At 47.2% G+C, this 27,499-nt stretch overlaps 1 protein-coding gene across 9 annotated transcripts in view; it reads left to right on the top strand.

The window, feature by feature from the left end:
• Window positions 1-27,499, top strand: part of LOC146809646 (uncharacterized) — a 275,512-nt gene that overhangs the window by 156,961 nt on the left and 91,052 nt on the right. For 5 of the 9 annotated variants that reach the window (XM_085616502.1, XM_085616498.1, XM_085616500.1 and 2 more), the window contains 2 exons: window positions 9,139-10,077; window positions 23,293-24,222. In XM_085616502.1, the coding sequence (XP_085472628.1) occupies window positions 9,139-10,077; window positions 23,293-24,222 (1,869 nt within the window). The remainder of the gene's footprint in view (window positions 1-9,138; window positions 10,078-23,292; window positions 24,223-27,499) is intronic. The other 4 variants (XM_085616503.1, XM_085616499.1, XM_085616501.1 and 1 more) reach the window with 1 other exon arrangement.

Here is a 27,499-nt window from a genome sequence, read left to right as displayed (position 1 = left end):
ATAAAAGCCAAGTCATACAATCAGTGCATACATCACACTCACGCCACAATCCAACTACTCCACGACTTAGGGTTTACAGTAAACAACGCAAAGTCTCACCTATAACCGTCCCACATACAGCAGTACCTCGGTGCCACAATCAACACCTCAAAAGCACTTTCATATCCCAGCCAGGATAGCAAGCATACAAAGCCTCATAACAAAATTTCAGCCGCAACACTCTCTTAGAACTCCAGTGTTCATGCAGTTGATAGAGATGATGGCCTCCTGCATATTTATAGTACCTCATGCAAGACTCCAGATGCATCTCCTGCAGGAATGTTTGGCACGTCAGTGGAACCAGGCTCAAGGTCAGCTGACAGATCTGGTGTTGGTGGACGGTCGCACACATCGCTCTCTGCAGTGGTGGAACCTTTCCAAAGGTCGACCGTTCATCGAGCCAGTTGCACAGATTGTGCTAACAGTGGACGCATTGCTCTCCGGCTGGGGAGCTCATCTATTACATCCCACCATGCAGGGCAGGGGGACACCTCAACAAAAGTTACTCCACATCAATCACCTGGAGTTACTAGCCATATTCTTAGCCCAAAGGCATTCCAGAAACAAATATCAGGCAAGGTTGTCCTACTCTGCACCGACAGCCATGTCCTACATACAGAAACAAGGCTGAACACACTCCCTACAGCTCTCTCAATTGGCGCAAAGCATATGGAGATTGGCTATTCCTCAGAACATTTTTTCTCGTAGCCCAACATGTTCCGGGAGTCCAGAACAACATAGACGATCTATTAAGTCATCAAACTCAACAAATTCACGAGTGGGAACTTCATCCGCAAGTTCTTCAACCATTTTTTCCAGATGTGGGGGCAACCAGAGATAGATCTCTTCGCCACATACGAAAACGCCAAATGCCCAAGCTTCACCGCCAGATATCCACACCCATTGTCCAAAGGCAATACGATATGGATGAATTGGTCAGGCAGATTTGCATATGCTTTTCCGCCTCTCCCACTGATTCCACTGATGGTGCGCAAACTGCAGCAACACTCATTGACTCTCCTCCTAGTTGCTCCATCATGAGCCAGACAACCGTGGTACACCACATTACTGGAACTATCCGTAGTCCCGCACCAAAAACTACACCTCTCCCCACGCCTCTTAACCCAGAACCGTGGCAAGATCAGGCACCCGGACCCAGCACAGCTCAACCTAGCGATCTGGCTCCTGAGGTCTTAGAGTTTGGTTACTTGAACCGTCCCCCTGACTGTATGAATGTTATCAGAGCAGCTAGACACCCCACCACTAGGGCCTGCTATGCAGCCAAGTGGAAACGATTCGTGATATATTGTCACAACAACACCATCAATCCTTTTGATGTGTCTATTCAACACATCAAAGTTTATCTACTGCATCTCCAAAGGTGTAACTTAGCGTACATCAGGTTACATCTCGCTGCCATAGCAGCCTACCTACAAAATAGACAACATTTGTCGCTCTTCAGAGTACCTGCCATCAAGGCATTTATGGAGGGCCTCAAAAGAATAATTCCTTCCAGGGTACCACCCTCACCTGTGTGAAATTTAAACGTAGTTCTCACAAGACTAATGGGCCCTCCCTTTGAACCTCTGCACAAATGCGAGATGCAATTTCAAACATGGAAAGTTGCTTTACTAGTGGCTATTACTTCCCTTAGAAGAGTCGGTGAGCTACAGGCACTAACTATTCAAGAACTCTTTTTACAACTCCATCATAACAAAGTGGTTCGCAAGAACCAATCAAAAATTCCTCCCTAAGGTTATTTCTCCCTTCCACCTCAATTAGTCTGTAGAGTTGCCAGTATTCTTCTCGCAACCACAAACAGTAGCAGAAAGAGCTCTTCACACTCTAGATGTTAAAAGAGCACTGCTTTATTACATTGAAAGGACAATACCTTTTTGCAAGACAAAACTTTTCGTTTTCTTCTCACCACCACATAAGGGCAACCCCATATCAAAATCTGGGATAGCAAGGTGGATTGTCAAATGCATATAAATTTGCTATCACAAAGCGAAACGTACATTATCTGTTCCTCCTAAAGCCCACTCTACCCGAAGATGGGGGCTTCAGTGGCATTTTTAGGTAACATTCCCTTAGATGACATCTGCAAAGCAGCTACATGGTCTACACCGCACACATTCACAAAGCACTATTGTGTAGATGTGCAAACAAAACAACAAGCTAGTGTGGGCCAGGCTGTACTCAAAACACTATTTCAAACTACTGCAACAGATATTGGTGGTCGCGACTAGGGACAGGTACTGATATACAATCTATGCTCAGTGTGTGATCTGCAGCTCATATGCCTCAAACGGAAAATGCTACTTACCAGTATGCATCTGTTCTTGGCATGTAGAGCTGCAGATCCACACATGCCCACCCGCCTCCCTGGCTGCCTCCATCTGTCCCAGTACTATCTTATTTAGATACAGCATACATGGGCATCTTTCTGTTTCTTACAAAACTCCATCATTTCCTTGCTGGCAAAAAAACAATCTAAGGATGGAGCCGATGCCCATGTGCACTATGATCCAAAGGAGGAGTCACCTATCTCGTGACTTCCAAAGACTTTTCCAAGACAAAAACAAGTGTAAACATCCGGGCCCAACACCAGATGGCGATCTATGCTCAGTGTGTGGATCTGCAGCTCTACATGCCAAGAACAGATGCATACTGGTAAGTAGCATTTTTCTTTTCCTTTCAGCGAACTTGACAATCTACAAGCTCACTGGGGGTGTTTCACCTTTCAATATGGTATGCTCAACAACAGAAATTTGGTTGATGGGGGTTACATCCAATGTGTATCTCTATTTGGAGTGAGGGTATCAACTTCCCATTTGAACCTGGGTATCGGGTAACTTGTGGTGAAAGCAGCTAGGACTGATGGTGGTAGTAACCATTCTAATTCAAGAATACAGCTCTTTTTACATACATCACTGGTAGCAAACAACCAGCTGGCTCTCCTTGTTAATTGTCCTGTCAGTCACCCCCAACTGGAGATCCTTGTGTGAGAGAAGCTTGAATGTGTATTGTTTGCAAATTCTTCACCACATGAAATAAATAGTTATAGTTCATAGAGACACTGCCGTAGTGACTGCACAAGATGGTGGCTCCCTGCGAGTTGACTTTTGCTCGGGATGGACATGGAAACCGACATATGCTGAGACACCTCTAACCCCTGAACCTGGATCTACCTCTGTGATGTAGAGTGGCTTTAACATCTCTTCCTTTTGATTTGATTTGGAGTCCCATGCTCAAGTGAAACTCCTTCCTTGCCCTTTTTCTTGTGTAGTTGTCAGTTTAATAACTAAGGTGGATTTCTAGCTGCAGTTAGTCAAACATACATCAAGATCTTCCGCAAAAGGATATGACCTGGGGCTACCTGCACCCGGAGACTGAGAAAACCAAAGACAAAGCAACAAGATGCATTTCTGACTGATTGGGAGAAAAACTAATTTTTCAAGCAAAACCTCCCTTTGGGCCGCTTCCTACCGCTGCCTCTAAAGTCGACTATTTACTACCAGTTTAGGCCAGGAAGGTTGCACTTTGGGCATTAAGGTTAGTGTCCAAATCAGTGAAGAGCAATCATTTAGCAAGTGCAGAATATTTGTTGTTGGCCCTCCTTCCTCCTAAGTTCAAGTCTGGATTTTCTTATCACGTTGCTATGACCACACGGAGAGAAAAGGCATTAGACTTTCCAGAGAGAGGAGGAGTTTACCCCTGAAAACTTAGAAGATCTGCAGAACGCAAACCTGTCTGATGAATCATCAAGGAGGACATCTAAAAGTACAGTGACTTCTTAGAAGAGCCAAGCAATTCCTGAAGTCCACAAGCCCTACAGAAAAGAGAATGAGTGTCACTTATAACCTATATGCCAACTTCAAGGTGCTTGCGTAGTGGAATACCTGGGCAACACATATAGAGTTTTCTACAGCTTGACTGGGGAATTTTTGCCAAAAGTGCACCTGCCGTGAGCGGAGGTGAACTTAAGCAAAAATGCAATGCTGCACGGGCCACAAATTCATGATGGCATGCTTGATAGGAGTTTCTTTTGTAGAAACAAACCAACAATGGGTCTGACACTCTGGGAGATTACTCCCAGCTAATGGGTGCTAGCTATTGTATCACAATATTCGCCATCATATCAAGTTGTAATCCATTTCTGTGTGGACATGTCTTCAAGGGTCAATTGGATTACAAAGAGATGGGAAGAAGGCATGAATGAACCCATAGGATGTGAATGATAGACTGGCTGCTGCTCTTAAGGGAATGGAATGGGGTTGGATGATAATAGCAATAGGAAACAAAAATACAAAGAAAGTCTGTACATCCACTAATGAGAGGAAACAATCACCCAGCTGCACAGGATAGTAGGCGTTTGTGAGAAAACAGAGGGAAAATAGACAGAAATTAGGCACATATTCACCTAAGATGGAGATGGTTACAGTCTACTGCTCTTGATGCCTACTTATGCCTTTCCATTGGCTGCAAGTGTAGTAGTCATTTGTTAACAAAGTAAGTTGAAACTGCCTATCCACAATGGAAGCAAAAAGGCAAGGAAATGCAAACACTTCAGGATAGTTGGAAATCAAATGACCCCGAAGATAAAGAAAACTGTGCCAGCTCTTGATGGCATGGGTGTGGGCTGGGAAGGGAGAGGAAAAAAGAAAACAATGTTAGTTGAAATTAAGGATTTTCAGACAGACATCAGTCTGGCTTTGATTTTAAAACTTGGACATAGCCACTTTGATGGTGGTCTCAGATGAGATTTTACCTAAGACCAGTGCCTCTACTCCTCATCTCCCTACATTTTTGGAAGCCGAAGAAACTGCTGCCCAATGTAAGGAGTTCTATGAGGCTATGTCCCTTATCTTTGAGCAACTGACTCCCTTTGGCACGCTTCCTGGCCCCAAAGTGCTGAGAGGTGTCCAACTGGTTTACTGTCAGCTGGTTCTCCCCCGATGCCAGCAGGCCATCTGGATCTGTTCCTGGATCCGGACTGACTCCGGTCGTGAGCCTCATCCTGGCTCCTCAACACTCACTTGAGTTCAGTCCATCAGTATGGCTATTGACGTCACTGACATGGCACATCGAAGGCCACACAAATATCTTGTTCGACTCCAGGACGGCACCACAGTGACCCCACTTTAATTCAAGACTGGAGCCAGCTGGACCACAGCAGCCTTCTGGCTTGGACACGATGCCTATATCTTTTGTCGGGCCCGAATTCGAAATGACTCTTTGCAACCAACAAACTCTTTTCTAAACCCCGTAGGAATCATTTCAGTGCACTGACACTATTCCATCTCCGTCCCCACCTTTAAGGGAATTGCAAGATCGCTACGGCTGTCGCGTGTCATTCGAGGAGCCGGTTAGGCCGATTTACATCCTCCGATTGCCAGCCTTCCCTGACATTGAGGTAAGCGCTTCCTGGGCAACTATTTTAAACCAAGGATCCCTTCCCTTCTTTTAGCATTCTCCTTAATACCACAACTGTTGTTTAACCACGTTCTTCTTCTTTTCATTTCCTCTCACAACACTAGTACCCGGACGTGTCCTCATGTGAGTAATAGCTTCTTTTCTTTTTCAGAGTGTGGCACATCATTCTCACGAGGCTGTGCAATTGCAATTTCAGGTACCCCCTCCATCATATATCCTTTTCGCATTTGTGCTGGTACATGGGCCTTATGCTCTCCTTATTTTCCCTCATAGATGTCCCTACATCATTAGTCCTGAAGAGACCCCACATTGATTAGAGGGTCGAAATGCCGTCGACAAACAGAAGAAGCGAACCATTACCCAGCGCGTATCACTGTATATGGCTGCTATTCACAATGAATTTATTTGATAATGGTCGACTTGTATAAATTGTGGAAACCTTGTACATAGAAATCACACTGTCACTTAGGTTTAGGTTCCCGTTTCACTTGGGACACTATGCACAAATGTCTTCTTCAATAGAATTGGAACAATGTATATTTTTTTTGTCTTCCTTGAAAATTTATAAAGTATGTCATACTGAATCATTGGTCTTGGTGGTTCCTTCGCCCTCTGACATTAGTTAAACCCTCTGTATCACGGTTGTGCATTTTATTACCAGTATAGGTGATATTATTCCACAGGAACCATTGTCTTTTCTATATAACTAATACCCTGGTTTCTTAGTGAGTAGGGTTCCCCTGTGTTTTCCTTAGATCCATTAAAGGAAGGCTGGTTCAGGTGTTCAAGGACAACACCACCACCATATGGTACTGCAACAAGGACTGCGCTGTGGGAACATGGACACTGTGCCAGGAGGCCCTGCGACATGGCTGGAACTTCAGGACATCTTCTTAGTTAAACAACACCTGGCGGGATCTCTGAACACCAGGGCAGACGTACTTAGCTGATCATGCCTTCTGGACCACAAATGGCATCTACAGCCAGAGGTGGTGCAAGGTCTCTTCCAAAAATGAGGAGAACCATGGCTATATCTTTTCACCACCGTACACTGTCAGCAATTCTGCACGTTGAAGTTTCAAAAAGTGGCTCTTGCTTCGAGATGCATTCCGTTTGAAGTGGCACTCAATACTCCTACACCCCTTCCTGCCGATACCATTCCTGCCTTAAGTTCTCAAAAAGATAAGGACTGAATGGGTCCAAGCCATCCTAGTGGCAACAGCTGGGGCACAGAGTATGGTATCCTGAACTCTTGGGCATGAGCATCAGTCCTCAGATCCAGCTGCCTCTAGGGGAGGATCTTTTGTCAGAGAAGCAGGGCAAAGTTCTGCATCTGAACCTGCGCGAGCTCCACCTTCATGCTCAAAGGTTGAGTGAAGTGTTTTTGATCTCCCTTCTGATTGCTTTTCTGCATTGTGTGAATCAGCCCTTCCTATTTAATTCACCGGGTATGATTTTTTTCTTGAAAGGTTTGCAGCACATTTCCTCCTTCCCCTTTCATTACCCCAGTGGGATTTGAATTTAGTGTTAACCTATCTGATGTGTTTTTACTTTGAACACATGCACAGCTGTCCTCTTCTTGGTTGCCATTACATCAGAATGGTTTATGAGCGAGGTTCACACTCTTTAGTTCACCCACTGCATACCAGCTTCTACCCAAACAAACCGGTTCTTCAGACTTGTGCCTCCTTTCTGCCAACGTAGGGACCCCCTCTCTTGTTGGTCAGTCCATCACCCTCCTGAAGTTCTTTGCTACCCTCACAGCTTTAAGGAGGAGAAGGGGCATCATCGTTTGGATCCAAAGAGAGCTCTTAGGTTTAAACTGATCGTATCAAAGAACATTGGCTGGATGATCAGCTTTTCATTGTATTCACAGGAGCAAAGACATGCAAGGCAGTGGAGGAAAAGACCATCTCTCGATGGATTGTACTCTGCATTATAATCTGCTATCCAGCTGCACGCAAACCAGCAGCCGCATATAACAGTAGTCGGGATCTTATATAGATCATGGAGACTACTTAGGCCACATGGGGCTAGGGGGCCCACTCGGATCTGTAAGGGATTTCTGCCCTCCAACCCAGTACCCTCTCCTGATAACCGTGTATGTAAACTCCACCCTACCGCATTGTGTCTACTGGAAATTTCTGTCCGCCCTATTTGTATTCGTAAAGTGATTGTTTGTAGTAACAAATCTGAAAATAAACATGTTTAAAAAACAATCAGCTATCCATTTGAGGATAAGCAGCCTCCAAAACGTTTGAGGGATCACTTTACAGAGCAAAGGCTATTACTACTGCGTTGAAATGTGGGAGCCTGTCTTGGAGGTATGCCTTTGTATGTCTGGACAGTCACATCCGTCGAGATGGGCATTTTGCCCACTCGGTTCTGCAGGAATTTTACTGGTTTGAGTTAGTTTGCAGTTCCTTCCCTGGGTATGTTATTGCTTTGGTATCTATTCTAAGGTAAGGAATCTGCATTTAGAAGTCTCTTCAAGAAAAACAAGCTACTTACCTTCAGTTACACCTTTTCTGGTAGTTACCCTATCTAATCACAAAATCCTTACCAACCCTCCCTTCCTACCCACTGTGCCAACTGGAACCATTCTTCTAGAAGGCCCTTCTTAGAAACTGCACACAGGTAACAACCATTCTGATGTGCCTCCGCGTCTGTGGGCGCAGAATATGTCTTGACAGAAAGTGATGTCAGCGTGCTGGGGTGGCTCCTATATAGGCTCTGGCTGTCACATCAGGCGCGGACGGCATCAATGTGGAGCCGTCTGTGTAACCTGTTGGCGTGCAGAGGTACTGCTCAAGATTTTCTGGACCCAGTTTTACACCTGGAGAATATTCTAAGATAAGGAATTTGCAGGTAGATATAGACTCTACCAGAGAAGGCTTTTCTTAAGCTAAGTAAATTGGTCTTTGAGATGTCGCATTTAAGAAATAAATACAACTATTAAAATGGAAGGGCCTTTTAAAAACATATAAACAGGTTTTATTTGGTAGACATAGGGAAGGTGTATCAGGCTTATGGAGCACAACACGATGATCTTGGATAGTTACCCTCATAACTATTCCTGCCACACAATATATTTGCAGTCTATATTAGCACAATATTGTGTTTTAATAAAAGACTAACCACAATAGAGCATTCAGGTGAGATCTACATTGTATGCGTGTTTAGCTATGTGTGAACTAGTTGGTCAAGCTCTCTCTTAATGGCACATCAAGGGCATCATTGTCAAAATAGGCCTGTATCATAATTTGGTTTGACTGAAGTGTGGCTTTAATAAACTAGTGTAAGAATCTGATATACTAGATTTATAAACATCTCCATATTATGTTTTCAAATGTGTGAAATCCTCAATAGTAGACTTGTCCTATTATCAAGTCACTTAACTGACTATACTAACAAATCAGAAGGTTCATAGATCATAATTATTTCATGAGCTTAAAATCTAACACTAAATATGGCATGCTTCTTCCCAGAAATTGAAAGCTTGTTTTCATGGTGATTTTCATTCCTTAGCACTATTTTTGATCCATATTTTTGGTTCTTTAGCCGAATATGTTTACCATTTCCTTCTAACACTTTTTATAACCTTTATGTTTTTTCCTTTGCTAATAAAAAATATACTCAGTGCGTTTTCCTTCCTTCCATTAGATTCCAAACGTTCTGATGGGTGCAGGAAATTAAATCATGAGAAAAGGGGGACTGTTCCATCCAGAAGTCAGTCAGCATCTACAAGACCTAAACCTCAAAGCACCACCTTTACGTCAAGACCCTCATCAGCAATTCCTGGCTCAATTCATTCCCAAAACAACATTCATATTCGCAACATGCCTAAGCAATCATTCACAAAGCATTCTACAACAACTAATCAAGCGCAAAAAAAAGGCAAAAATAATCTAGCCAGAAGAAATCCAATCCCCACAAAATCTCAAGCCACAAAAGAAAGTTCGATAAAACATCCATTTAAAGTGCAAAAGCCTTATTTGAATCAGAAAGCTGCAAATCAGTTAAGCAAACCTCTTGTTGTTACACACCATAATGTTCAACACCAACAAAAACCTTACACCCCACAAGTATCCAGACTGCGAACAGCAACACTCTCATATTCAAGTGTGGTCTCGCACAACATATCAGAGGCTCCTGTGAATAGGCCTCCATTAAATAATTCCCCAGCGTCTTATTCCACCAACATACAATATATAGATGCTAGCAACAGCCAGCATTCTGCACACAACTTTTCCCCTTCGATTTCCGATTTTCCCCACCTTTCAGAGAAAACTCAAACTGGCTCTCAGTGTTCTAGGCCATTGGAAACAGACTTGTTGACATCGGGGAAGAATTCAGAGGAGTTGAGCAGCAACATTCTCTCTTTGCTTGAGGCACATCCAGAAGGAATGTCACTTTTTCAGTTTCAGAACACTTACAGGCGCATGTTCCATCATATGCTTCCATTAAATGGCTACATGTCTGTCAAACAGATGCTGGAGGACATGAAGGAGGTGCTCAGAATGGAAGACCGTGGGATTCAGCACTGGGTGTTTCCAGTTTCTTCACGTGCACCTTCTGCCGAAAGGATGGATGAAGAGTTTGGTATGTATCTCTGCAACAAAATGAAAACCTCTACTTAAAATATCCAAAAAACGACATGCGCTTTAAGTGGGGTCTAGCAATATTTATCCATTAGTGTTATAGAAAGGAAAACTAAATGGAACAAAACCTTTACTGTAATGTGCAATAGAAAGAAATATGGTTGTAATTGTTAATACATCAAGCAGACTTTATTAGGGGATATCAACCACAGACTTGAAGGTGTTGTGTTATCTTACGATTAAGGAAAAAAGTACACTTGAAACCTTGCACCAACCATGACTATCAGAACATGGCTTATGATTTTTGGCCTGTGAAAGACTGGTTAAAAACTGTTAAAGTTACTGACAAAACACCGATGTGCTGAATGCTGTGGGCTATCATTGATTATTTTATTTAATATTTTTAATATAACTCAATTGTACCCCAGAGGGTGTCAGCCCACTTTACAAACAAGAGAAAGCTAGTATGAATGCATGTTCCTTTAAGGTGTGTGTGCAGAGCTAGGGAGGAGGAAGTGCCAAACGCAGTGCTGAAGGCTACTCAGAGAAAAAATGTGAAAGAGAGGAAGAACAAAAAGGAAAAGTCCAGTTTATAGATGGAGAAGTGTTCATCTGTAGAAAGGGGAAAGATGGTGGTTATACTTTGAAGTGAATACAAAATAATGAGGTTTTTTTTCTTTCTAAAAAGTACAATGCTTTTTGGCTCCTCATTTCTTCACTCATCATGGGGGCGGTGATTACACACACTGTATAACCTGCACTCACCCTTAGGTAACTTGGCGCTGAGCACTCAGGCTTACCACATAGGCAATGTGTAAAGCATTGGCACAGTACTCACTCACAATAAATAAACTGAGCGTCACAAAAGAGGCTTCACACATGATGTATGCAAATAACGTTTGTATTCAACACACACAATAATCAACACAACCTGAACATCATGTATTTCTGGGCATAAATCACACTTGGAATTATTACTAGCAGTACTAGACCCAACCATGTTAAAATTCCATCAGTAGTATACACACAGATCCTAATCTACAGCCCCCACCCCCCAGCACCCTTATGCGGTGCAACTAGTTGTCAACCCCAGGTCTAGCAACTCTTTTAATTCTATACCACACAGTCAAGGAGTGCACCCGGCTCACAACTATATCAGAAATATGTGCATACATGGAATGATAACACTTTTTAGCAGCACTGCGGACCGAGGCTGCACGGTTAAAACCAATGTCAAGTGTAATGCTCTTTTGGCAAGAAATCAACATGTAAGGCAACGTAGCCAGCCAGTGCTGTCAATCATAGGCGGTCGCAGATTGTCACACACACACACTCCGCAACGATATGAGGACCAACAGATATCAGGTGGGTCCATATGGAACACACTCGCACACATACACAGTCAGCACCCTAATACGGTGCACTGATACCCAGCAGGCCAATTGATAACCCACACAAATCCCGGGCCCCAAACCTCTCCCCACCTTCCAACTCACCCCTACTGTCCTACACCCATTGATTGGAGATGACGCACCCTTCCCCCAGATATTAGGCCAGATGCGGCCGAAGTCACACTTAGTCAGTGTCCCAGGGAAGCAGGTGTCGGTAGGTAGCAGGACTAATTATCGGGCCGCTGTCAAATGGGGGATGGGCACCACTCAGAAAGTTCACTCACAGGATGCAGAGCAGAAGCAGGCTGAGGGCCTTCAGGCACCAGCCCAGTTCTGCGAAGCGCAGGGGGGATATGCATTCTCTTGACCCGCTTCCGAATGACTCGCTTCTGTTCATTCTCAGAAGTGTTCCTTCAGCCCAGTCAATCACTCTCACCGCCCAGGCCTAAGCCGGTAATACTACCTGGCAACACAAGGCCTGGTGAGAAGAGGGCAGTTGACCTGCCGTACGGAGGGACAAAAAGGGAACAATTGATGATTGGCAATTAGAGCACATCTGCTGTGCGATGATACATGTCACACCAGACCATTTTGGCTACACACAACGAAAAGTTGTAAATTCCGTACCTCCCTAGAAATGAGACACACCGTCTGGTGCCTCTATGATATGGGTTGCACCAGATGATTCAGATCACACAAACAAGTGCAATTTCAGCAATGCCTTACGAAGTACAATGAGGCACTAATAGGGTAACGTCCACACCTCAGAGGGTCACAACCTGTGAATTGGACACCGCACGCAATGAGCATCCAGTCAATGTGACGCACGAGAGAGATGGAGTGCGATCGATGAAGCGGGCAACTCTGGATCCCGCCACCGGTGAATCCGCTCACCACCAACAAGATGCTCATGCATGCCGAGGTCTCCATGATGCAGGGACCACACACCTTAGATGCGGGCATGATTTCTGGGGCTCCGAACCGGGAAATCTGGTCTCCAGTCACAATTCTTAATTTCATGTTCATGCCGCGCTACCAGTTGGGATCCAGCAGACGATGTGGGCAATTAAGAGGGCATCACTCTCCAGGTGTCACAAGTAGATGGTGTGGGCCCCTTGTAGGAGATCTTTAATGTCCCTGAGACCTCCGAAAGAACAGGGGGCAAGCCAACAAGCCATTGGAGAGTGCACTAGTAGTGCCTGGAGACCCCCCGGGTGACAAGTTGCACTTTACAAGAACCCTCTGATTGATTAGCTTCAGGGTTCCACATAGCATCATTTAGTCAGCTTAGGCCAGCCACTATTCAGGAAGGGCAGGCGGTCCCTTCAATGACAGTAACCCTCCTTGTGGACAACAGATTCCTCCGGCAGTGTGTACCATGCAGTTCCAGGTTCTCCGCTCCATTTCTCCATAAGTGTATCTGTTAGAAGGTGGCTCTGACACTATGGGCCACCCGGATTTTTCGCTTTTTGAGCACCGAATTGTTGAGCTTTTAATGTGGGGGAGCCTCATAAGTTGGGACTCACCCACAGTGAACTCAGGATGTTAGAGACTGCATGGGGATTTTACTGGTGTTCCCTTGGCTTGACCAGGCCACAGCGCAGCAGCTGGAGTAAGGGACACCTTGCTGGTTACATGCATATACATGTGTACAAGCGTGTGCACACGTGTACGGGCTGCGCAGGGGAGATTCCTAGCGTGCGCAGTCCAGGAGCAGCTACAAAGTGAATGGTGTGGCAGGACTTATGCAGTATTGGGTGGTGACATGGAATAGGCTTTATACACTGGAAAGAAACATGCCAGGGAAAGTCAGTGTGTTTTACTGTGTTTTCACTTCATTATTCCCCTATGGGGATGTGGGCCCCTTGGCTAGATTAACTTCCATTAGGCCTACAGATTCCAGACACGCACTTAAGTCCAATGTAGCGAATGTGAAAATAAGTATTCTGCAGAGTCCAAATCATATTTGTACTGCTTTTGGGTCATCCAGAACTGTCATATTTCTCTGAACCAGCCATGACCAGACCCAGGCTGGGAGCTGACCTCAGCTGGATGGATTGATAACCTTTCTTCCACAAGCGAGGGCCTCCTCTCCATGAAGAGATGACAGGCTCACCCATCACTAGGTGCCAGGCACTAGGCTGCACCAAGGAGGGAAGGAGTTGGGTATCAGAGGCCATGTGGCCAGAGAAACTGGACAACGCCATTTTGAACAAACCCAGAGGCTGGACAAGAAGGAGGGAGCAGGGGCAGGAAAGTGATGTGTCGCTGTTTGATAGGACCAATAGGGACTTCCTGCCAGCCCCATACTCAACTTTTAAAAAGTGCTTGCACAGGAAGAGAAGCTCTCTCTGGGGTGTGGTTTGCTGAGGCTGAAGGTGCTGGAGCCTGTGGCAATGGGCAGTTGGAAGGAGAGACCCCCTGACTGCCCCCAGGACCCTAACAGCACCAGAAGAAGAGCCCAGGACTGGTGCAAAGGAGCAGTGGCCTCTGCGCAGGGAGAAGGGAGGCCAAGGAGGAGAGCCAGGCCAAGGAGGAGAGTGTTCCCAGTGGCTGGGGCTGGTAAAGAGGAGCATGAAGCGCCCCATAATGCCTCGCCAGGCACTTGGAAATCTGCCGTTTTGGTGCTTTGTGGCCCCCAGAGGAGGGGGGTCACCCTCACTTGTGAAAAGTTGCTTGGGGGAGCTGCTGGAGAGGCGCAGTCTTTCCCCCCCCCTTCACTCCCCCCCCCCCCCCAGTACGAAGAAATCTGCCGTTGTGATGCTTTGTGGCCCCCAGAGGAGGGGGGTCACCCTCACTTGTGAAAAGGTGCTGGGGGAGCTGCTGGAGAAGCGCAGTCTTCCCTCCCCAGCACGAAGAAAAGTCCCACCCTCAGTGTCATGGGGACCTAAAGGAAACTACCCCTCAAGGGCTCAGCTAGCATTTAAACACATTCTAGGCTCAAACTTTTGTTCTACAGCTGAGGGTGTGTGGAGAAGTGCATCATGAAGTGAAGGGCTGAGTTGGGGATGTGTGAAGGAGTGCATCCCCTGGAGGTGAAGTGGTGTGATTGCACCGAAATGCATTTACTAGTGGTTATTTCTTTTTAGGTGGACTGAAAATCACATGTGTAAAGTGAAGTACCTGTGTAAGGTGATGTTAAGCTAAATGGAGTTATGTTGCTGGACCTTCCTGCTAGGGGTATGGCTATATTTACGTAATCCCATGCTTTTACCTGTGATTCCTTTTAAAGTGAAGAGGCGCACTGCAGGAGAAGTTTAGTTGCCAGGAGTATTTCTTTTGAAGGGACTGTAAGTCACATGTGTAAGGAGATGTCATAAGCCAAGTGGGGTTATGTTGCCAGACAGTCCTGCTAGGGTGTCTGGGTGTATATGCTCAATCCTGTGATTTCATCTGTGATGCCTTTAGGGGCTGTAATTGCAATGCATTGAAATGATCAACCAAGGTGATGAGTACTGTCATTCTAAAGTCTCCGTAAACATGGATTCTTGCTGCTGCACTTAGGTGAAGACCCCAGACTGCTAGCCCTTAAGATATAGAGGTGCATACTTTATGGTCAGTAGGAGATGCTCAGTCAGGGTCATGTGTCACCATGGCATGTTTACCCCATTTTAATGCTTGTTGAGGTAATGGGGTGGGTCGCCACTGGGATGGTACCAGTGCGCAGGGCCCTCGCTCCAGGGTATGTTCAACTAACTGCATTGGGGGCAAGTTGATGTGCATACATGGGAGTGGTGGTACTAGACCCCACCCCCCCTGCGGGAGGGGTGGAGATGGTATGCAATGTCACAAAGTAATTCCAACAGCTTATGTATATTTGTAAATTGGTGCATAGTATTGAGTAGTGTGTGTGTTTAATAAATGTACTCTTACTTTTATAAAGCAAAGTACAGACTGGACAATCAATTATTGAGTGTTATTTTTGTGCACCTGCAAATGGCGATTACTAGCCCACACCACCTCCCTTGAGTAAGCCTCAGACTGCTCTGCAACGCTACCCTCTGAGAGTCAGGCGCTACAATTGGGTGTTTGGTTCCCAGTGAAGGACAAATGTAGTCATGTTATTTGTGCAGGCCTCACAGATGCTGCCTCGTTTTCCAACATTGATGTCTAGCGACGGGAAACATAGTATCCCATTCTGGTGCGCATTTATAGCATTTGATAAGTCCAGTTTTGCCACACATTACCTATGCAGCAATGAGAAAATGGAAGAGCGCAAGGCTTTGAGAAAGGTTCAAAGTTTTGGTTATGTGAACTAAAGGTATGGGAAAGGAAAGCCCCGCGCCCATATGTGTCATGTAAAGTTATTATGGTTTAAATGCAAGCTGTATTGATATGACCGCTCTATGTTGATTATAATGTGCTAGCGGGATGGTGCTTTCCAGGAAATGATTGCATACAAATGTTCTAAGCCATATTGTACACCTTTGAACCCTAACACTACATACACTACACCTGCATGAGGAAGGTGTCTCCTCAAGAGATAGGGACAGCAACTGATACCTACATCACCGGTGGGGGTGTAGGGGTGGATTGACGGTCAAGGGGGACAGGAGAAGTAGGGGTCCTGGGAGGTTCCTGCGCTTTTTAAGGGTAGGGAGTGTTTCCACTGGAGGGGCCCCAGATATCCTTCCCCCACTGGAAGTTTCTTGCTAATGGCGCAGGCCAAAACCACTGGAAGGGTGGAGCAGGAGGTTTCTTTACCCCGGGTAGTAGCGCCCCAGGGGTTCCCATGGTGGGAGACCCCAAGAAACTTTTCCCACGGTGGGAGGAGGGTATGGTAGAGTTGAGTGTCCGGCAGGTCCCCCAGGTTAACCGGTGGGGAGGTGAGCAACCCAGGGGTGGCCCCTGGTAGTGGATGGCCCCCAAGGAGGGTAGTTCTTGAGTGATGGTGTGTAGTGGTAGACCCTAGGTACCCTAGGTGCGCTAGGTAACTGACCCAGTGGAGATCTGAGTGGGGGTGATGTGCTCCCTAGTTCCAGGTGAAGGGTTAGTGGTGGACCCTGAGGTGTCAGGGTCGGGTGGCTGGTGACCAGTCCGGTAGGTACGGTGGGACTTGAACCTCAGGACCAGGAGCTGGTGGAGGGAACCTGAAATGGTGGCTGGGGCGATGCCTAGCCGGTAACCAGTCAAGTAGGCCCTGTGGGACTTGGACCCAAGGACCAGGAGCATGGGGGTGTTCCCCTAGCTCGAGGCAAGAGGTGGACTTCTGCCAGGTAGTTCCACCCTGAACACAGGTGGGGCCTATCTTAAGTGAAGGGACCCTGTGTTTCGTGAAGGGGTGGTGCAGGCCTAGCCAGGATCTTTAGGGTCCCTGGCTGAGAGTGGTAGTACTACCCTGAAGGCAGGTTGGGCCTATCTTAAGTGAAGGGACCCTGCTCTTCATAAGGGGTGGTGCAGGCCATCCAGGGAACATGTAGGTCCCTGGGCGGTCTCCCAAGGCGCTGCAGGGAGACCGGGGAGAGCCATGAGAGGTGGGCCTGGGTCTAGCTAACTCGGGCCCACAGGCTATCTAAGGGTACTCCGGGAGGAGAGAGCGCCTCTCGGAGGGAAGGGTACATAGGCCCTGTTCTCGCAGCGGAGAACAAGGAAGGGGTCTAGGTTCCCGGGGTTATTTCCATGTGGAGCTACTGACGGGGGAAATGAGCTGTAGGATGTCTGATGAGGCACCCTCAGTGTTCCTCCCCGGCACTGCCAGTGTGGTGGTGAGGCCGGTCTGAGCTCCTATCAGGGAGCCAGGCCAGTGGCCAAAGGGTGCTTTTCTGTGTAGGAAAAGCATGAGTGGCTGTGCTTTCTTCAGGGAAGCCAGTCATCCCGAAAGGGTGGCGGCAGCAGAATGACCTCAGCGGCAGGCTGAGGGTGAGGGTCCAGAGAGGTTGCATCTTTGGGGTGCAAGGACCAAACGGAGAGAGGGTATTGGTTGGAACAAACTGTGGAAGGGAGACCAGCTAGTGACCCAGGGGATGGGATTTAGACCTATCCCAGAAGACCGCATCGGTGCTAAGGCACTGGACCCTTGTCCAGAGAGGTGGTAGGCATAGTGTTGCATGCCCAAGGGCAAAGGTGAGCCTAATTAGGCTGAGTCCATGTAGACCATGAGTGACCTAGAGGTATCTAACCTAGAGCCCGGAGGGTTCTTAGGGTAGTCTGGGATCCCTGTCATGGGTGGAGATTTCATGGATGGGGGGAGTAGGTGGTCTGAGCGGATAACTGGTCAGTAAGGGGGGGTCTGGTCAGAACCCCTTATAACTAGTTATTGCTGACTACGGGAAGTGTACCCATGTAGAGTGGCTACTTCTTCCCTGTAGGAATCATCTGGGCGCGGCGTGTGTTAGAAGGTGGTTCTGACACTATGAGCCACCTGGATTTTTCGCTTTTTGAGCACCGAATTGTTTGGCTTTTACTATGGTGGAGCCTCATAAGTTGGGACTCACCCACAGTGAACTCAGGATGTAAGATGCAATGTCACAAAGTAATTCCAACAGCTTATGTATATTTGTAAATTGGTGCATAGTATTGAGTAGTGTGTGTGTTTAATAAATGTACTCTTACTTTTATAAAGCAAAGTACAGACTGGACAATCAATTATTGAGTGTTATTTTTGTGCACCTGCAAATGGCGATTACTAGCCCACACCACCTCCCTCGAGTAAGCCTCAGACTGCTCTGCAACGCTGCCCTCTGAGAGTCAGGCGCTACAATTGGGTGTTTGGTTCCCAGTGAAGGACAAATGTAGTAATGTTATTTGTGCAGGCCTCACAGATGCTGCCTCGTTTTCCAACAGTATCTCTGCCCTGCTGAAGTATGGCATCAGTAGTTATACTGTAGTGTGCCTTTGAAGCTGAGAGTAGTTCAAATCGTCTCCCTTTGAACCCCAGAGGTCTCCCCTAAATGTCAGTCCTGATTGATATGATGCCATGGATTAAGATCTTAATCTTTAGTGGGGCCTGTAGTGGAGGCGGAACTAGAGATACATACATTGCTATGTTAGCATAAGTGTCTTAGACATTAAAACGCCATCCTGCCACTTTTGCTGCTTTTGCACAAGACACTGTAGATAGATGTTATTATATGAAAACTGCTTGCTTGCTTTTTCTTCACATGAGAACGATCTGTTGTTCACATCCCAAGACGTGCACCGCGACCTTGGTCTGAACATCGTGTGCGAAAACAGTCAGGGCCAACAAACAATGTATGCTTTTGAATTCAGGTTGATCGGCCCACGCTCTAGCCATAACACGCACACAGCTGCAAATATCTGAAACTCGAGAGCCTTTAATATTGCAGTTTGCATGCATGACACACACATTGGAGAAGACTTTTTCCAGACACAGAGCAAAGCTGATCCTGTGATGTGATTCACCTAAGCTGTTATTTACGGTATGGGGTTCCCAATTCAAACCTATAGACCTTCTATTATTTTAATAAATACTAGCTTATTAGCGAAGGGAGGGTGGTTGTATTCCACTATCATCTGTAACATGATCTCTCCCTTCATTTTCTATGGTATTGTAACAATGCTGATGGTTTTATTTTTAATCATTTGTCTGCTTATGTTAGCCAAAGTACTGCATCTTAGGACACGTAGTTTATAAAATAAACATTTTAAACTTTACTGTGTCTCTGATTACTCTTGTTGTGGACTGATATGAGAATAGTAACGAACAGGTCTTTCTAATTCTCACCATTCCTGAGAGTACTCTAAGTTGCATGTTCTGGGTTGTCTAATCATTGGTAGCTTCGAGATGATACGAAGAGCGAATGAGACACTGATGCTAGTCGGATAGGAGTTCTGGGTACTGAGGTGAGTTTTTGGTACACCGCAATTCACTGAGGTCCTGGTTTCCTGCGCATAGTTCTGTGCATGAGCAGAATCCCTGCAACAGGCCATGATCTGGCTCCAGAGGCCATGTGTCAAAACTTCTTTTCCAATCTATCCAGGTAGGTCTGCAAATGGCAGAGGTCTGTTGTTCCAGTTGCACGCATAATGTTTTATAGCTGTCACTGTGTTTTGCCCAGATGTGCTCCCCCAGCCTCTTGTGTGGACTGGAGTCAAGCACAAAGGCACACAAAGAATGTTAGAGTAGAAAAATGACCATTTTCTAGCAGTGGCATTTCTACGCTAATCAGGACAAAACAACCTTTACCACTGGAAAGGGTTTGTCACAGCTTATCAAATGATAGGAAATGTTATGACGCTGCTCCACTGCAATCCACTATTGCAACCTGAGGTAATTTCAGCCATTCCCCTATGTTAGACTATGGGAAGAGCAAACCTCACCGGTAGTGCAAACACTCATGGGTACTTCTCACTATCTGGGCAGGAAACGTGTGTGTACCTGCCCTGCTTTTCACCTACCACTCACTCACCCCTTAAGATATACCCTCAGGGTGGTCTAGTGGTAGTGAAAGGTCCTCTCAGGATGGCCAGTGATTTAAAAATGCCAGCCTGAGCCGTAGCGCAATTGCATCCACACATACCTGCAATGGCAGGCCGGCCACATGTTTAGGAGCACCGTAGGTGCTAGTGCGCACACCGGTCTGCAATGGCAAGCTGTCTGCATGTTTTAAAGTATCCTAGGTGCAAGTGCACACACTGACCTGCAATTGCAGGCTTGACACTGGTTTAAAAACACCATAGATACACGTGCTTACACACAGGCCTGCAATGGCAGGCCTGGCCTATGTTTAGAAACATTATTGGTACAAGTATGCAGACTGGCCTGCAGTGACAGGCTGGACACATGTTCAAGCACATCATTTCTGCAAGTGTGCAGACTGGCCTGCAGTGGCAACCTCACCGGTGCAACTGTGCACACATGTCTGCCCTGGACACTGGTTTACAACCACCATAGGTGCTAGTGCACACACACAAGCCTGCAATGGCACACCTGACCTAGGTTTAGGACCCGCAGGTAAGCACCACTTCTTAACGTGTGTAGGAAGGATGCGTGCACTTTCACACTGCATTTACAGTGGGAAAGTGCTGCAGACCGTAAGGCTAAAACAAGAGAATCAGACACAACCGGGAGGTGATCTATGGGTGGAGCCAACCCCCTAGGTAGGGAATACCCACGTGGAGGTTCTTCCCTACTCGGGCAGAGAACATGCAGGTGCATCACTCACCTACCTTGAGCTCCACCCCTTAGGATTTACCCTAGGGCCGCTCCGGTTGTAGTGAAAGCCTCCTTCAAGGTTGGCTACTGAGTAAGAGAGGCCAACCTAATCATGAGACATGTTTGACAGGCTATTCCGGTGGGTGGCACAATCAGTGCTGCATCCCACTACTAGCCATTGCAGTACCCACCCTGGGTATGTGGTGTACCTTTTTACAGGGCACTCACAGGTACAACACCTAAACCAATCATGTGTAGGAAGGGCAAGTGCACCTTCCTGCAGCAGTACAGTGGGAAAGGGCCCAGAGTCCTAAGGTCATGAAAATATTGTTAGCAAAAACCAAAAGGACAAAAAGGAAAAGGTTTTAGGAAAATCTCCCTAAGAAGGGCCATGTCCAACAGCCTCCGAGTTGGATCTAAGATATTTTGTTTTGAGTCGATAAATCTGTATCTCCTGGCTGTTAGTCCCTTTTGAAATGGTCATTGAAGAGTGACGATTGTTGACGTTTAAGGGCTTTGAGAGTCTACTATGCAAACCTGAACCTGATTCTTGCCTCCAAAACTAGCCCTTGAAGACCAATTTGAAAGCCCATCAGAACTAGAGATGTGTGGCCAAACCTTTTAGAGCCAGCTAAAATTTAGCCGAGCTTTCACGGGAATAAGCAGACATTTGGGAGCTCCGACTAGAGTAATTTATCTTAGAGATAACTAGGGATAGTTGCAGAAATGTCCTACTTGGCCCTACAATTGTCTTCCTTAAGAAAAAGAGTGTGACTACAGGAGGAAGAGGTGTGTGCCCCTTTGTTCCTGTGATAACTTTCTTTGCAAGGTGGGAGGGACTCATGCTTGAAAGTAGATACCTGATAAAGAAAGGACATGGGAATACAAACTTCAAAGGTAGTATAATCTCATCCTTGTAAAGACAAGCATCTAGGCAAGTGATTGCCCTGAGCGCTGTGAAGGTTGCAAAGGCGTGGTTTAAAAATGTAGTTGAGATTGCCATTTTAAAAAATAACTGAAGGTTGTAATTGTTTGTTTTTTTACTCACAACTGCCCTTTGTGTAGCTTCCAAGGATAATCTAAGAATAATGTGGTAACGGAAAGACCGTGTCACCTTAAACCTGTACTTGCTAGCTAGAGACAGACACCTTTAAAGAAGCTGAACAGTCATGTATGTCATAAAACTGAGAAGTTGCTCGGCAGCAAAGACCAGCAGCTTATTTTTTGTCTAGCTTTGGTTGCTGGGATAGTTAAATTAGAGATATGTTTAGCTGAAAACTTTGGTGTGAATGTTTTCGTCTGAATATGTGTCATAATCACCAACAATAGGAATTCCAGGGTGTCGCTTGGTGATGTCATTTGCAGGATGCCCTATTTCAATAGTGCACTTTGTCAGAGTAGGCAGAGATTGGAAGAGTGTGAGCTTCTGTGGGTATAATGACAGGCCCACGAGAAATACAGCGTTACGCCATAAAGGCTGGTAAACTACTGTATAACAAAACAGAACCACTAGTACTGGTGAGGACCCTAGTAATAAAACAGCGGTATCACTGTGTTTGGCTTATGGGACCTTTTTTAGCTTCGTGCAGCCTAATTGTTTCCAGTCTCGTTAGTCCATATTTATTAAATTGCAAAAATGTGTCCATGCATGTGTGTATAAGTCTCTTTGCAAAACAGCATAAAACTATCTTTGAAATAATCAATTTTTATCTTTATCTGTTTCCATCACTGATGACTTAGATAGGAAGACAATTGCCAAGGAAACTAAAAATCGTACACAAGGACAGGAAGACACTTCTATGTGGCTATTGAGACAGTAGTGCAGACATAAGGGTAAAGTGGGTCATACGCTTTGGGGCCAGGGAATGCACATACACATCAGCACAGACACCTACACTGGATCAGAAGGACACAAACAAGGGCACTTGGATTGGGAAACCAGGTCGAACTCACCAGTACAGAGAGTTGGACATGGAAACATAGGCATGCTTACAAGAAAAGAGAAGTAGTTGGATGGTGGAAATTTGCACGACCTACCTAACCACAAACAGCCGTTCATTGCGAATGTGCTTACCCATGAGACACCACTTCATGGGGTTCGGGTGCACATTGCCTCTGAATTCAAGAAAGTGTTGATGCTCAGACAGGATCACACTGTCAGGGGACAAGGGAGACATGAACACAGAGAGTTAGGGCGGTAGTGTCACAGAGTCTGGCGTGCGCCAATCTAATTGATCAAAACCAATCCACAAGAATTTTCAAAGGCTGAAAGACTGGGCCACTTGATGGAGTCTCTCTAGGATAACCCTTATCGTGAGGCCTGAGGGCTCAAATCCACGACAAGAAGCTAAAGCTTTACTATTCAAACACTAGATTACATTGCATCCCTCAATGCCACATTAAATCACAGAAAAACGTTGTTGCCATTCATTTTGGCAAGGGTGATAGTTTGCACTTAAGGTAGCACTTGATTAGTCAGGAGTGAAAACACAGAACGTTGATAACAGATTATTACATCTTATATCAATGAATAGTGGTAAACCTTTTAGACGTATAGAAATTTGGAAGATCTTTCATAACTACTGCTACAATTTGAGTTTACAGAAGAAACATCTGTCTAAATTTAATGAATAACTATTACTTATTATAACACTGAAATTAATTCTCCTGTCATTGATTTACCTTCTTTTTTATTTAATTCCTTTGACAGAAGATTTGGAATCCCAGCCTGTAGGTGAGCAACAAAGCCATAATATTGATGCAACCATGTCCACTGCAAACCAGCTCAAACACAAACCGCAAAACGAATCAAAGCATAACCTTTTTAGCTCAGAGGCCCTTCTGCATAACTCTGCAAGGAACCTCAGCAAGCCTACATACCAGAGTGACCATGAAAACACCTGTGGACCAGAGCATCCAGTGGCAACTGCTACAGGGTGGACCGAGCACACAAGCAACCAGTTGAACCAACCATTAGACAATGAAACTTTGAAGAACATACCCTTCCCCGAACTCTTATCAAACGAATTCCCACCACTGCAACAAGTGCACACAAAAAAGAATACTTCAGAACAGTTATTCCCGAATAAATGTGTACGCATGCATGGTGCATCCATTACGCAGCAAAACTTAAAAACACATACAGAATCATTTGCATATTCAAGTATTGCTAAATGCAAAAACGAGGTGGGTCTATCCGGTAATTCTATTTCAGCCAACTTCACAGCAACAACGTCATTCTCCAACGAGCATCTAATAACCTCTTTAGGTGCCGGAAGTGGAAACCATTCACGCCCACAACTTCCAGTGCCAATGGGAAGCCAAGATGACCCGACCTACAGGGAAACTCCTGGGCTCCTCTCTGATGCACCACCGCGAGTACCAACTTGTGCTGAGGAATTGAAGAGAAACATTTTTGAAGTCTTAACTCAATATCCAGATGGGATGTCCATCTTTCAATTTCAAAATATGTACAGGTTTAAGTTTAATCACATTCTCCCTCTTGATGAATACTCTTCTGTGAAACAGCTGCTGCTGACAATGCCAGATGTAGTGAAAACCCGTGGGCTCGGTGTCCAAATGCTGCTGTTCCCGGTTTCTTCAGACATCCCTTGTTGCCAAGTGATTTTGGAAGAGAATGGTATGTACATATAAAATATGCATTAACATTTGTTTTTTTTAGTTAAATGATTACTATTTCCCGTTTTTATATTTTTGTTATGAGCTTGTGTTCTCTTACTCTGTTTTTGGTTCTAAATTACGTTATTTTTTATGAGGACGTCTGGCTGTAGTAACTCTCTTAAGACAGAGACCCTGTGAAATGTTACACTATACTGTTTTCACCTAAGTAGTACCAGTCTGGACGTAGCAAAGTAGCCTTCAAATGTCTGTATTTTTGTGGGCCCTTCCTATGAAACATATGGGCTTTCCTGGGATCTGTATCATGCCTTCTGACAAGTGGACTTATCTAGGCATTTAATCACATCTATCGAAAATAAATATCTATATATATTTATATATAAATATGTTAGATGGAATGTGTGGCTGTAGATACATATGCTCTGCATACTCCTGCCATCTAGTGTTGGACCCAGAATTGTGCAAATTGTTTTTCCTCGAAGACGTTCGAGTCATGAGATCGAGTGCCTCCTCCTCTTGGTGATACTGTGCATTGACATCGACTCCTTTGTTAGATTAATCTGAAAGAAACACGTTAGTTAGATTCCTCACCTTAGAATATCCCCAGGCGTCAGACTGGATCCGGAAGATTTTTCGTCAGCAATACCCCTTACGCGTCGCTAGGCGTCGTCTGCGGCTCCGCGTCCGTCGTCGGCGTCGTGCGCCGGGATGACGTCGTCGGAGTACTTAGACGCCACCCTCGCGCGCTGACGTCAGTTCTTCTTTTTTCCGCGCCAGTAAGCGCAGATCCGGGAGAGCTACCCCTTTAGTCACTTTTTGACTAACTTTTTCGATCCCTTTTTGATCTTGTCTCGACTCCTGTGCCGGTAGGATGCCTGGTTTTAAAGCCTGTGCTGACTGTAGCCGCTTGATGTCGGTTACGGACCATCACCGCCGGTGCCTTTACTGCTTGGGCCTCGACCACGACGCGGAGTCGTGTTCGGGCTGCAAGGCCCTGACCTCGAAGGCTAGACGGGAGCGGTCCCGTAAGCTTCTCGAGATTCGCCACTCGGCTCCGCGCCCCTCTCGATCCCGGTCCAGGAGGAGGTCCAAGGATCGGTCGCGGAGCCGCAGCCGACGTCATCATTGGTCGTCGGGATCCAAGTCTTCGGGTAAGTCGAAGCACTCCAAGAAGTCCAAGAGGCGACACCGCTCTTCGGACTCCCCTCGCCGGTCGCGCGACTCGGCCGAGGGTCGGGGTGGTTCCACCCCCGCGGCTCCGGCGGAGCCGCAGGCGCCGCGCAAGTCCCCATACCCACCGGTCCCTGGGACTGACGCGACGCCGGCGGAAGTCAGTGCCTTCCTCTCGGCCATGAGAAACCTGGCTCCGCCGTCGACGCCCGCTGGCGCTTCTTCGGGCCCCGCGGACCCGACTGGGCAACCTTGCCTGCCGGCGGCTCCGGCCCCGGCGCCATTGACGGCTCCGGCCTCGACGCCGCAAGCGCCCGAGGGACCCGTTCCCGAGTCCCCGCCGACGCCGGCTCCGCTCGGCGTCGAGCCCCGGTTCAGCCCCACTCCGGGCCCGGCGCCGATACGTCGATGGACGCCGCGTTCGGTGCCGCTGGAGACACATTTTGTCTATCGCCCGGCTCCGATCCTTCCTCCTGCATACCAGGAATCGGATGATGGGGGTGAATGGGAGGGATCCGAGGATCCTATGGCCGCTCAGGCTCAACTGTCATAGGACTGGGCAGATGAACTGGGGGAGGCCAGTGGTCTGGATACCTCTCCGGACACTGGATTCATCTCTCCTCCGACTGTGGCTTCGGAGGAGGGTGCTGCTTTCTCTGTGGTGCTGCGCAAGGCGGCCGCAGCCCTTGGGCTCGAGCTACCTGCCGTGGCTGTGAGGACTAACGTCCTCACTGAGGTGCTTCAGTCTGCAGCAAGCTCCACTGAGCCTCTGCTGCAATTCAATGAGGCCCTCATTGACGTTCTGCAGGGCACCTGGTCCAAGCCCTCCACAGTTCCTCCTGTGGACAGGAACGTAGCCAGGCGCCACCGCCCTGCTCCGGGCGACCCCAGTTTTCTGTCCCAACACCCTACCCCCGAGAGCCTGGTTATCCAGGCCTCTACCTCCCAATCCTCCTTCCCGACCGCCCCGCCGGACCGGGATTCCAAGAGACTGGAACAGTTTGGCAAAAAGCTGTTCTCCTCCCTTAGTTTGGGCCTGCGGTCTTTGAACACCGCCTGTCTCTTGGACCGTTATTCCCACTCTCTGTGGGATACGGTGGAGGACGTGCTGCCCCTGTGTCCGGAGGAGGTCCAGACACGACTTACCCAGGCTCTGGCCGATGGGAGGGATGCAGCACGGCATGCTATCCGCTGTGGGCTTGACACTACGGACTCGCTGGGTAGGGCGATTTCTACCACGGTGGCGCTTAGACGTCACGCTTGGCTGCGGTCCACGTCCTTTTCGGGTGATGTCCAGAGCACTCTCATGGACATGCCCTTTGATGGCACTCGCCTTTTTGGTGAGAAAGCGGACAGTGCGCTGAATCGCTTTAAGGACTCCCGGGCTACGGCCAAGTCCTTGGGCCTCTCGGCCCCGCGGTTGCAAACTTCCGCTTTTCGCCCCTTTCGTGGCCAAGGAAGGGGTGCCTCCTCACGTACGCCTAGCCACCAGCCGCAGAACCAACCTGCACGCGGTCACGGACGTGGTTTCCGCCAAGGCGGTTCTGGAGGACGACGAGGTCAGCCCACATCCACCCCGGCATAATCCGCCTCAAAGCCTTCCTAGTCCGAGCTTTCAGGCCCATTCCACGCCAGTGGGCGGCAGAGTTCGCCATCACCTGCTCCACTGGCGGTCCATCACATCGGACAGGTGGGTGCTGCAAATCGTCCGAAGGGGCTACTCCCTCCCCTTCGAGACGACCCCTCCAGCCATGCCACCGCAGCACCACCGTATCTCGGGGGATCATTTGAATCTTCTCCACGAGGAAGTTTCGGCCCTCTTGGCCAAGGGGGCCGTCGAGCGCGTTCCGAGCCCAGAAGTAGGTCGTGGTTGTTATTCCCACTACTTTCTGGTTCCCAAGAAGGGCAAAGGGGGCCTACGCCCTATCTTGGACCTCCGGAACGTCAATGCCTTCCTCCGGAAGGAAAGGTTCAAGATGTTGACTTTGGCTCAGGTTCTAGCTGCCCTAGACCCTGGAGACTGGATGGTAGCGTTGGACATGCAGGACGCATATTTCCACATCCCCGTCCTGCCGGCCCACCGGCGTTACCTGCGGTTCACGGTGGGC

Source organism: Triturus cristatus, chromosome 7, assembly GCF_964204655.1.
Source record: "Triturus cristatus chromosome 7, aTriCri1.1, whole genome shotgun sequence".
NCBI lineage: Eukaryota > Metazoa > Chordata > Amphibia > Caudata > Salamandridae > Triturus > Triturus cristatus.
The sequence above is the reverse complement of the archived record's forward strand: the minus strand, read 5'-3'. Positions and strand labels throughout refer to the sequence as shown.